Source organism: Castor canadensis, chromosome 8 (genome assembly GCF_047511655.1).
Source record: "Castor canadensis chromosome 8, mCasCan1.hap1v2, whole genome shotgun sequence".
Classification (NCBI taxonomy): Eukaryota; Metazoa; Chordata; class Mammalia; order Rodentia; family Castoridae; genus Castor; species Castor canadensis.
Genome location: NC_133393.1, coordinates 19,574,454 through 19,586,554, shown reverse-complemented (window position 1 = coordinate 19,586,554; position 12,101 = coordinate 19,574,454). Strand labels below are relative to the sequence as shown.

Below are 12,101 nucleotides of genomic sequence, written 5' to 3'. Positions count from 1 at the left end.
TTCAAATCTCAACACCACCAAAAGAAGGGAGAGAGCAGGGTTTAGACCCTCGTGGTTTGTGAGACTGGATGGGGCAGAGTAGATAGGGTGTCTCAGGGAAGGAGCTGTCAGGATGAGGGAGATGAGTGTGACCATCACAGATCGGCTGGGTGGGGACTGGAGAGAAAAGAGTCCCGGTGGACGGAAGCCCAGTTGTCCTGGTCCACCAGCCAAACTTCCACAGTTACTGTGGTAACCAGCACGGGTCTGCACGGTTTCCTTCTTTGGGGATCTGCCCCAAGTCAACAGCCTTTCTCTGGAACAGGTTTGCTTTGATTCTTTTAACCACAATGAGACAAAAGCATCAGAAGACATCAGCGTTTCACACACTCCCTATTCCTGCTAAAGCAGTTGTTTGTCACTCGCTCCTGGGCTGAGGGAGGCCACCTTTGGGTGCCTGAGAGCCCTGGCCTGTTCTGGCGATTCTTTTTTGCACCGGAGCAGACAGAGCCCGAGGATCTCAGGTGGGGGTGATTCTGGTCCCAGGAGAGGTGAGCAGTGTTTGGCAATGCTTTTGGCTGCCGTCACTGAGTGGAGGCCAGGGATGCTGTTGAAATATCCTACAGTGCACAGGCCAGCCCTAAACAAAGAGTCGTCTGGCTCTGACTGCAATAGGACAGGGGTTAGGTAACCCTGTCACAGCCTTGACAGTGACATCCTGGCCACCTGTGACAGCGCACGCCCTCCCCCTCCCTGGTTTAGTACTGTCCTTCACTGAGCGATGGCCAGGGTGGTATTGGGGGAGGGGAGCTCACAAAAGGCCCTAGGAAAATCCAGGGGCAAGGGACAGCCCTCACTGCAAGTAAATTTGGGACAGCTAGCGCCATCTAAGAGGTCCCTAACTAAAGAATGTCAGGTAGGGGAATCTGAATTTTTTTATATTACTTTTATTTGTGTATATTAATTATGTAGTATAACAATTAGCTTTATAATCCAATAATTAATCTTCATATAGTATGTACCCCATACTTATCCAAAAACATGCAAAGACTTTTAATATTTAATATTAATGAACTATTAACATTGTCTATTCCAAGATAACATAAGAAAAAACCTTACATACAGCAGGGGATTTTCCTGAAGATGTCCCCTAACACAGCTTTGGGGGAGGGAAGTGCTGCTGATGTCACATCAAAGGTCAGCAGCACCCCTCCTCCACAGCCACTGCCCTGGGTCCCCGTTAGATTCAGCAAGGTTAACATGAGGATCTGAGAGCCACAGACTTCTAGAGACTGTCCTGTTTTTATGCACACTCACTCACCCTTGTTCCAAAACGACCAGGAGCTGAGCCAGTGCTAGTGGCTCACACCTGTAACCCCAGCTACTAGGAAGGCAGAGATCAGTAGGACTGAAGTTTGAAGCCAGCCCGGGCGAGGGGGGGAGAGGGGGAAGGGGGGGTACGGGGGCTGAGGAGCGGGCAGGAGATGTGAGACTCTATCTCAAAGAAACCCAACACTAAAAAGGGCTGGTGGAGTGCCTCAAGTGGCAGAGTGCCTGCCTAGCAAGCGTGAGGCCCCATTGCAAGAAAAACAAAACAGGACCAAGCACCCCGCTTGCTCAAGCTCCTGTGTCTTCCCTTTGGCTGCAGCTCCCCGCACCCGTTCCCACGCAAAAAGCACCGCACTTCCAGTCCAGGTCACCGGGAAGGAAGCCGGCAGCAAGGTCAACATCACGTGAGTTCTCCTTCACCTGGGACTGTTCTCCCCTGGTCAGGGCAGGGGCCCGCTAAGGTCCTGTCCTAGCGCGCGTGGTGACAGTCCAGCCTTTGCATCTCACAAGCCCCGTTTCCCTGCACACAGTGCGTGGGAACTCACCTGGTCACACAGTGTGTCACCCTGTGGGATCCACTGGGGAAGTGCTCCTCGAGAGCGCACTCCCATCCCTTTCACTCGCTGGTGAAGTCACAGTTGGGGCTACCCAGCACCCTGGCCTGGCCTCGGGAGCCCCCGACTCTCAAAGGCCTCCTCTGTCCAAATTATGTATCGTCATCAGGACCCAGAAAGTCACTTTACAGTATTCGTCAGTGGTCTGGGGCGTGAGCTTGGACTCCATCACTCTCTTTGCAGAACTCAGCGCACCAGGGATCTGTATTGTTTAAAGATCTCTGGGGGTTGGGGGAGGGGCTGAAGTGGTAGAGCGCCTGCTTTGCAAGAGCAAAGCCCTGAGTTCAAACCCCAGTCCCACCAAACAAAAGATCCACCCAGGCTCCCTTGCTGGCAAATGGGACAGCAGAGGACCGGAGGACAGGCCAAGTGTATTCCCCCACCCCCAACCCACACCTTCGTCCCTCCCTGGGGCAGCTCTGGGGGCAGCAGCTGGGCTGTCCCTGCAGGGAGGGGAGGGCAGGGCCTGAGTCTCTCCCACCTTTGATGTCCGCTGTGTGTCATGTCACACTTACTGAGACCAACCTGCTTCACACATTGTCTAATTTCATCCATAAGACTTCTTGGCAGGGTTTGTATAAATTTAATAATTTTGACCCTAGGCACAAATTGTGCTGTGTTCACATGAGTGAAATTTCCTCAGGCTGGCATCTTTAAAGCCTGAGTGCCCCCGAGCAGATGCCTGGTGTTACTTAGGTAAATGGTCGTCCATAACCAGAGTCGTCTGCTGGGGACCTCGGACTGAGTGGCACTGGCGTGCCTGTCCCCTGAGCTGGCAGGACCCAGGTGGTGGTGCCCTGTTCAGGCCGTTAACAAAGCACCCCTTCATCTCCTGCCCAGGGAGAGCACTGCTGCCAACTCAAGCTGGGTGAGCAAAGTGTTCAAGAACAAACAGAAGACAAATGGCACCAGAAAATGCTTTCCCCGGCATCCACGGTCCAAAACAGAAGGCGGAAAAGCACAGTGAGTGTCGCTAACATTTCTCAAGTCCCGGGGGAAGCAGCTTGGACCCATCCACTGGGACCTTCCAAAGAGTATGGGGGAGCCAGGAGAAAGGGGGTGAGGTGCCTGGGCTTTGGGGTTAGGTACCCCTGACATGAAATCCCTGATCTCAAAGATCAGGAGGATCAAGGTTTGAGGCCAGCCGGGCCAAAAAAAAAAAAAAAGTTAATGAGGCCCCATCTCAACAAACAAGCTAGGGGTGGTGGTGCGTATCTATAATCTGTTATTCAAGAGGTGTATAGAGGAGGATCATGGTTAGAGGTTGATCCAGGCAAAGAGCTTGAGACCTGAGCTGAAAAATAACTAAAGCCAAAAAAGGCCTGGCTCAACAAGCAGTCTCCTGCCTAAGTACACACAAGGCCCTGAGCTCACATTTCAGTACTGCACCCCCAAAACCAAGTTAGACACGTGGCTGACTGCTTGGCCCTCAACAGGCACAGCCCACCACGGCCAGCACACAACTGAGACCCCAGGGGCCCCTTCCATTGCCTCCATGTTGTGCTGTCACGGAGTCCTGGCGTCTCGGCCTCCTCCAGGAGCAACTCTCCCAGGCCTGGCAACATCAAAACGAATTAACCCCATCCCAGACTTTCAAGGGTTTCCCCAAACCCAGCTCAAGGCCAAAGACAAGAAGAATAAGGTCGAATGTGCTCAGCTTTGGACCTTGTCCAAACCAAGTTTTATTATTTTTGCTGAATCATAATCTTTTAAAATTAATGAGTGAATTAATTTGAGACCAAGGTCCAGGCTGACCTGGAACTCACGTTGTAGTCCAGGCTGGCCTTGAATTCCTAGCCTTCCCGCCTCAGCCTCCCGAGTGCTGGGATTACAGACATGCACACCATGCCCCGCCTCCTAACACTTACTAAAGGCAGATGCAGATGGACAGACACACCCACAAGTCTAACCAAACCAAGCCGAGTGTTAGCTAAGCTGTCTCACTGGATTATCAGAGTATTTTCTGAGTGGAATAGCGCCACACTTCTATTTTATTTGCTTCAGGCTTTTATTGAGAGTCCATCAAAGTAACATCCTTCCTGGTTACCCCTGTCCCAAGTGGGGTCCCCAGGGAGGCTCAGGGGTTTGTCAGGTAGGTGAGGATCAGTCTCATCCTGGTAGCCAGAAGCACACCAGAACCCGGGCAGGGCCGTGCCTGGAGGGTAGTGGAAGGAGGTTCCTGGAGCCGACCAGGTCAAACCTTCACATCCCGTTCTGGATTAAAGGTGGGCAGGGAGGTGCGGGGACCCACGGGGCAGATGGAAGTGTCGGGGGGCCTGGGTTTGTTCTCACTCCGTTCCTTGGTCTTCAGCCCCAAGTCCTCCCTGACCTCTGAGGACATCTCTCTGTCAGGTTCATCCATGAGAACTTGGGAGGGGGTCAGCTGAGGGTGTGCGGAGTACCCCTGGGGCTGGGAGGACCAGCTGGCGGCCAGGCCCAGCCTCGGGCTCCTTGACTCCAGGCCAGGTCTCACCCTACTGTGGCAGGGCAGCAGGAAGGTGCCGGGAGGCCAGCACTGTCTTGATGGACGAATGTGCTGGGGTTAAAGAGCTTTCTAGGAAATAGGCCATGGTTAAAAACCAGGGTCACAGAGTCAGGGGGTCACATGCCCTGTGCTAGGCAGGTGGCTGTTGGTGGCTTTACAGAACCTTCTGGAAGGAGAGGTCTACTGTCAGGGAAGCGGAGGGAGAGGGTGGAGGGTGATCCAAGAGAAATCTGCTCATTTCATGACAGTCACAAGAGACACTGTCACATTCACTGGCTAGTCCTGAGCAAACTCCTAGTCCCCAAATGACACCCTGTCCATGAGAGAAGAGAGGCTAGAACAAAACTAAAGGGCAGATGTTCCATACACGACTTGCAGCTGTGGTTTAATCAGGGGTTCACACTCATCCTTGAGCCGGTTGTGTAAGTCAGTTATCACTGCTTCGGTACAGCTGCGTAACAAGCAACCCCTGCTCTCAGTGGATTAAGACAGCAAGCACCTCTCTTTCATGTGTCCATGGGTCGTCTGAGATAGCTCTGCCCGGGCTGAGGTGAAGGTCAGGGTTGATTCTGTGCCACGTCCCTTTTGTTCCAGGGCCAGCACTTACGCCTGCCATGTCCTCCTCAGGAGCAGGGCTGGATATGGGCAGCAGCCTCACCTTTCTCTGCTGCCATCATTCTCCTCCAACAAATGTTCCGTGATTCTCTGAGTCCTGACTGTGTAACTGGTCCAAATGGGCAGTACAGGGGTTCAAACTCAAGGCCTAATGCTTGTTAGGCAGGCGATCCGCCACATGACCCACACCACCAGCCCTTTTGTGTGCGACTGTGCATGTGTTGGGTTTTTTGAGATAGGGTCTCACTTTTTGCCCATGCTGCTGGCCTCGAGCCATCGTCCTCCTGATGTAGCAGGGGCATGAGCCACCATGCCTGGCCTTCACTTTCCAAGTGGAAAGACTGCTGTGATGGTTCATCTTGACTGTCAACTTGACTGCCTGAGAAGCACCCAGGACGTTAGTAAAGCCACCTCTGGGTGTGACTTCGAGGGCGTTTCCAGAGAGGATTAGATCATGAGGCTTAATCCATGGGTGGATTCAAATTTCAAATAGATTACTGGGAGGTGAAACTGAGGAAGGTGGAGCCAGAAGAAAGTAGGTCACAGGGGCGTGGCTTGGGACCAGTCTTGCCCCTCCCCTTCCTGTTGTTGCTCTGCTTCCTGTGTGCCACACACTCCTGTCACCATGATGCTCTGTCCACAGGCCCAGAAACACAGATGTAAGTGACCAGGGACTGAGCCCTCTGAAACCAAGAACCAAAATCAATCCTCCCTTCCCTAAGTTGTTTCTGTCAGGTATTTTGTCACAGCTGTGATAAAACTGACTAATACAACTACAGGCTACCCAGGGAAAAGGGGGAGACCCACCCTGTCCCCAAGCCTCCTGGGTGTACCATGTCTGCCAGGCTCTCCAAATGTCCTCCACAAGACAGCCTCTTCTTTGAGTTCCATAGTCTCCCCCATTCAAATGTGAGTGCAATAACAACAGCTAAAGCGTATGCAGTACTCATGCATATAGCACAGAGAGGCTAAGCAACACGCCCAAAGTCACACAGTTGGAGGAAGGAGAGCCAGGATCTAACCCGAGTTGGCCAGTTGGCCGTCGCTGGTTTCTGGACGCAGAGGCTCCCAGGAGAAGGAGCAGTGGTTGGGTCAGCCCAGTCTCTCCGTTTGGGCACTCACTACTTCGTGGAGTCAAATTCTCCCTACAACATCTAACCCTGCCTTCCCCCTTGGTTATTTGGGGCTGGGATGAGAGGCTGAACGCGCTTTCTGTGCAACTCTGGGACCGCAGACACGTCAGGCCGTAGGACCGGTGCCCAGGCCTGCAGGGGACATTCGTGTGAGTCTGGGGCATGGCAAACCTGCAGCACCAGAGGAAGGAGCAGAGAGTGAGCCCGAGTGCATGGAGGAGGGACGCAGTGTCTGGTCCTGTCACCTGCTTCCTGACCCTGGCCAGGGCAATCACTACCCTTTTTTTGTGTGTGGCACCAGGATTTAAACGCAGGTCCTTCTACTTGCTATGCAAGCCCTCTACCACTTGAGCCGTGCCCCCCACTCTTTAGCTTTTTACTTTTAGTCTGTTTTTCAAATAAAGTCCCAAGCTTTTGCCTGGGCGGGCTCAGACCACAATCCATCTACCTCCACCTCCTGAGTAGCTGGAGCTACAGGCGTGTGCTGCCATGCCCAACCCATAGCTCTGCTGTAGCACAGTGTGTCGCTTACAAGAAACACTACCCATGTTTTTTGTTTTATACCTGCCTTCTTTCTAGAGTGAGCAATCTTAGTGCTTTTTCCAGTTTTAGAAACATGCACTCATTACAAAAAAAAAAAAAAAAACAAAAACACTTCAAATTTAGGAAAGCATAAATAAAAGTAAAAATTGCCAGAAACTCCACCACCCAGAAGTTAGTATTTTGGTGAATACCCTTCCATATTTTCTAAGCGCAAGCAGACAGACGTGTGTTTTTGATTTGCTTCGAGTGCTCCATGCTGTTTTAAAGTCTACTTTTGAAGCACTGTTTCTTTCCATATGAGGTGCACATTTACTGAGTTAGTAATGGATCCGTGGTATTCCCTTGGGCGTGTATCAGTGTTTATTCCGTCAGTCCCCTATGGGTGGACATGGAGCTTGTTTCCAGCTTTTTGCTCTTACCAGCGTTACTATGGTAAGCGTCCCCATGATCACACCCTATGCACATACACAAAATTGTCCCTTTGTAGACATTTCTAGAACTGGAATTCCTAGGTCAAAAGGTATTCGACTGGCTGAGCATGGTGACACATGGCTGTAATCCCAACTACACGGGAGGCAGAGATAGGAAGATCAAGGTCCAAGGCCAGCCTTGGGATTGGGAAGGGAAAGTACAGCACTCAACCTGAAAAAGAAGCAGAAGCAAAAAGGGCTGGAGGAGCAGCTCACGTGGTAAAGTGCTTGCCTTGTAAGTGGGAGGTCCTGAGTTCGAGTCCCAGTGCTGCCAAAAAAGACCTGTTTTGGGAAAGTTTTGCTGCATGTTATCAAATTGCCCTCAAGGGGATTAGCAGTTTTGCAGAGTTTACCAGAGAGTGGACCTCCCACCCACACAGTCACCAACATGGCACTGGCCCACCAGGCCTTACCTATGACTCCAGAACTGAACTTCTGAGAAAAAAAATCTGTGGCTACTCTGACAGCGAACGCTCCCTGTACAGATATGACATTGTTTGTGATTTTTTTTACCCCATGTAACGAGCGTTTCACTGTGAGGCACCCCAGGCCCCGCCGGGGAGTGACAAAACATAAGACACTGCACTACTTTCCTTTTTCCAAAATCTGAAAAATTCCAAATTCAAAAGCACATCTCTACCCTCCAGGAGACTCATTAATTAATTTTTTGGCGGTGCTGGGGTTAGAACTCAGGGCCTCCCACTTGCTAGGCAGGCGCTCCACCACTTGAGCCTCCCCACCAGCCCTCTGCCCAAAAGGCTGCAGAGAAGAGACGGTGGACCTGTGCCAGTGGTTGGCTCTTAGTTCAAACTGACTGATGCAAACTACTACATTTAATGTCACCTAATTAGCTAATTAACCACCATCGCCCCTCCCATTCCTGCTGATTTGAACAGCCCTGTCTGGTGTCCTGGTCTGTCCTTGGTGTCGGGCCTGCTGTCCCACCATGGGCCTGGACGCTTTACCTCTGGGCTTCTTGTGTGCTTTGATGTCTGGTGGGCCTGGCAACGTCTTTCCGACAGGATTAGGATTTGTAAAAATTCACTCAACTAAGATCATTCATTCACTCAACTAAAACCAGGACTCCATTCCACATTTAACGAATTATTTTAACTCTGTGGGAAAGACTCAGAGAGGTAAAGGCACCAACCAAAACACACAGCAACGGCCTCACGTGCAATAAAATCCTCCAGCTCCATGCTGGATGGGGTTCTGTGGCACATTCAGTGCAAAGCCTGACACTGAACTTGACCCATGGTAAATAGTAACAGCTCGTGCTCAGGTAGAACTCTGTCACTTGTCACGCCTGATTTTCTGTTTTTCTTTCATAGCACTCTTGCATTCACTGACTTGGGAACACAGCTTCAAATGTAACTGAGTCCCTGTTGTTTGGGACATACGGTGGCCTCTGGTCTGCCCTCTGTTGGCTGGAGGGAGAATGACAGGCAGTAGATGAGCCTCGAATCTGCCTGTAGTGTCTCCAACTGTGACCCCAGAGTCAGCGGCACCAGCATTACCTGCCAGTGTGTTAAACCTTGAATCCTTGGGTCCAGCCTGGGCCTCTTGACTAAGAAACTGGGCGTACCCAGCTGTGTGTATTTCGTGGAGCTGGTTTGAGAACCACTGGCCTAGAATAGGATGAAGAGCAGAGGGGAGGCAGCTCACCTTTTTAGCTGGAGAGTCTTGGGAGGGCTTCCTGGAGGAGGTGAGGGGGGTGGGCAGACGCCAGTCCCATGGAGGCAGGGAGGGGCCTTGGAAACACAGCAGGGGAAGATCTGGCTGCCCTGTTAATGGGGCTGGACCTCCTGTGTGGTGCCAGGGAGTCACCCCACGATTTACACAACAGAGTGACAGATTTGAAAATCGTTCAAGAATGTGCAAGTCCCCATCCCAGCAGGCTCTTCGGGGTCACACCCCAGAGAGGGCAAGTGACTTACCCTGGGTCACACAGCAGGTCTTCTGATTGTCCCTTTTGTCTTTTTTTCTCCTCGGCTTCCTGCATCCAGGTCTGCTCCCTGTCCACCCGACTGCCCTCTGCGATCCACTTCTGAGGAAATCTGGGTCACCTACAGGCCTCATCCCAGCAGATCCAGGAATACAGCTGCCCTGAGGTGTGGAACTCACCAGGAGTCCCCTGAGGCCAGACCCCACCTGTCCCAGAATTCCCCCTGTCCTTTTGTTCTTAGTTTATTTTTCAGATAGGGACTCATACTTTTGCTCAAGCCAGCCTGGGGCCTGGATCTTCCTACCTCTGTCACCCGAGTAGCTGGGATTATAGGCATGCATCACCACACCCAGCAGCACCATGTTCTTGTATAGTGTGCGACCTATACTCAAGACCTAGAGACCACTCCACTCCTTCCCCTTCCCGAATCACCATGAAGCAGTTGAACTTGTGTAAACAGAATAAGCTCTCAAACACCTTTTATCACCTCTCAGCACAGAATTACATTTTCAGAGCAGCAGCGGACCTCCAAGTGACTTTTGATACAAAACCAGATTTCTAATTTCCACACATAGGGTTGGTGATCACAGGCCCAGCAGCTTGCTTAGGGCTGCCCCAGGGACGGAAGTCTCTGTGGGATTAAGGCTAGGGATGCCCTGGATGGGAGGACTCTGAAACAGTGGCTCATGTCCTTTTCCTAGGAAGCTGTGAGCCAAGAGAGAACTCCGGTGCAGGAACAGGAGAGAACCTGAGGAGCCCAGGCCTCGCCTCACCCACTGCCCTAAGCACACTCCAGGCCCATCGGAGTCTAATGACACCATGACTGCCTGATGGTGCAGAGCATCTGTTTCCCCAGGGTGAGAGTCTTCTTGTGGGACCAGCCCTGGCTTCCTCCTACCCTGCTGTGGATGGACGGATAGATGGATGGACATCAACACCAGCCGGGCTCTAGACCTCCCTCCATGCTTGGCCAGGTCATCCCAGCTCCCTAGCTCCATAGGACAAACTCAGGGTTCAGCAGGATGGAGTCAAGGACACACTTTCCTGTTTCCTGTTGCATCCAGAGACCAAGTCCTTTCATTTTGTTTCTAACTCTCAAAGTTCACTAGGGCTCCACGTGGAATCTCTGGACCCTCCCCTCAAATCTCCCCCTGTGATCGCCTGATGGAGGTCCCTCAAATCTCCCCCTGTGATCGCCTGATGGAGGGGTCCTGGCATGCAGGTGGTCCCAGGGATTATGTGGTGGGCCATGAAGACCGGCCACCCTGGACTTCCAGAGTCTTCGTTTGGTGAAGGAAGATGTCAAGGAACTAGGAGACCAGACGTCTCCTCGCCCAGCACCAACAAATGTAGACTGTCTGCCATTCACACCTCAATGCAAACATTCCACTAGAAAGACACCCTGAGTCCCAGTGTTTCCACCTGGACAGAAAAAGCTGTGTCCCACTGCCCCCCAGAGAGGGGACCCCTCACCCCCACAGCCAGGCCCGGGAAGGAAGCCTCCAACCACATTTGCTTAACAAATCCCAGAATGCAAAGCCTAGAACCATGGGTGGAGAATAACAGTGAGCTGACTTGGTCACCCAGGACACAGGTCATATAAATGCAGGCCCTGGGAAGCCAACCGACCATTAATGGCCATTTCAAAATATGGACAGAATGTGCCTTTGAGAGAGCCGAGGGGGATCCAAGGTCCCAGGTGTCCTGCAGCCTTGGATACGCTGTGGCCCTGGAGCTGTCGTGGGAGGAAGAGGCCGGCTGAGCGGCCTTTCATCCAGGCGTGGCTTTGACATTGTGGTGGCCTGAGGCCTGTAATCCACAGGGAATTCTCACTCCCTGGGCACAGAGGAATGGCACTTAATAAAAATGCCCTCGTCAGCCATTTCTGAACCCACACGCTTTGGACGTCAGTTATGTTTCAAGATCAGAAAATTGCTCAGATTTTCCCTCACTTCCGCCAATTCTCTTGTTTCGAAGAAACTAAGAGAACTGTTCTTGTGTTAGTTCTGGAGTTGCCAAAACTCGAATTTCAGATAAACTCGGAATAATTATTTTGGTAGAAGTGTGCCCCCAGTGTCGCAATTCAAATATGCACAATCACCTTCAGCTGGGCAGCCTGTGTTTTTATTTGCTAAGTCTGTTTGTATTTCCTAAACCCTGGTTACTTCCTCTCTCCTTTTTCTCTCTCTCTTCTTCTAATCAACACTCGTGGGTTGTTTTCCTTGCGCCCAGCACTGCTCTTTGAAAGGAGGTCTTGCTGGCTCCCGGGTGAGGCCTGCCGATGTCCCCAGGTGTGTCTAAACAACACCTGCAGCGCAACCACCTGTAACTGGCTGTCACCTCCCTTTGTCTGAGCTTGGCTGACCCCCTCGTCTCTCACCCATTAACCTCCTGGCTTCTCAGAGGAAGGAAATTAATTGTGTCACAGTGTCACTTGTCCATCTTTTAACAGACTTTGAAAGCAGCAAGATCTCGTGTATACTCACTGTTCCCTAAAAGTGTCCTTAGTGTGAGGTGAGGAGGCCCACCCTACACAGCACCCCTACCCTGTGTCCCACTTCCTCCATTCTTACTAGCACAAAATCCCCATTGCCGGTGGGGTCTGAGAGCACCCCAAGTGCAGGTGCCATGTCTTTCCCACCTGTGACAATGTACCTGGCACATTGTAAGTGCTCGATAAACACTGGTTGCATAACAAATCCAGTGGATTAGACCACGGAGTCTAAGGCACTAAAACAGCCTGACCTGGTTCTGTCTGTAACTGCTGAGTGACCTTGAACAACACACATCCTACTCTGAGTCTCTTTCCTCCTGTCTGAGCCAAGGATTGGGTGTAAGGTTACCTGCTCCCCTCAGAGAATTACATGAGCTGCCAGAGGTTGGGTTAAGGAAATGTGGTTTGAAAAGAAGATATTGGGGCTGGGGGTGTGGCTGTAGGGCGCCTAGCAAGGGGGACGGAGGGGGAGGGGAGGAATGGGGAGGGGGAGG

The 12,101-nt window shown here is 51.8% G+C and overlaps 1 protein-coding gene across 3 annotated transcripts in view; it reads left to right on the top strand.

Annotated features, from left to right (window-relative positions):
* The window catches only part of Pnpla1 (patatin like domain 1, omega-hydroxyceramide transacylase), a 44,223-nt gene extending 32,198 nt beyond the window's left edge, over positions 1–12,025 (top strand). The window contains exons 7-10 of one of the 3 annotated variants that reach the window (XM_074082329.1): positions 1,628–1,712; positions 2,763–2,885; positions 9,175–9,279; positions 9,819–12,025. In XM_074082329.1, coding sequence (XP_073938430.1) covers positions 1,628–1,712; positions 2,763–2,885; positions 9,175–9,279; positions 9,819–9,936 — 431 coding nt within the window. In that variant the 3' untranslated portion in view covers positions 9,937–12,025. Of the gene's footprint in view, positions 1–1,627; positions 1,713–2,762; positions 2,886–9,174; positions 9,280–9,814 lie in introns of all 3 variants that reach the window. The other 2 variants (XM_074082327.1, XM_074082328.1) reach the window with 2 other exon arrangements.
* Positions 12,026–12,101: the final 76 nt, after the last annotated feature.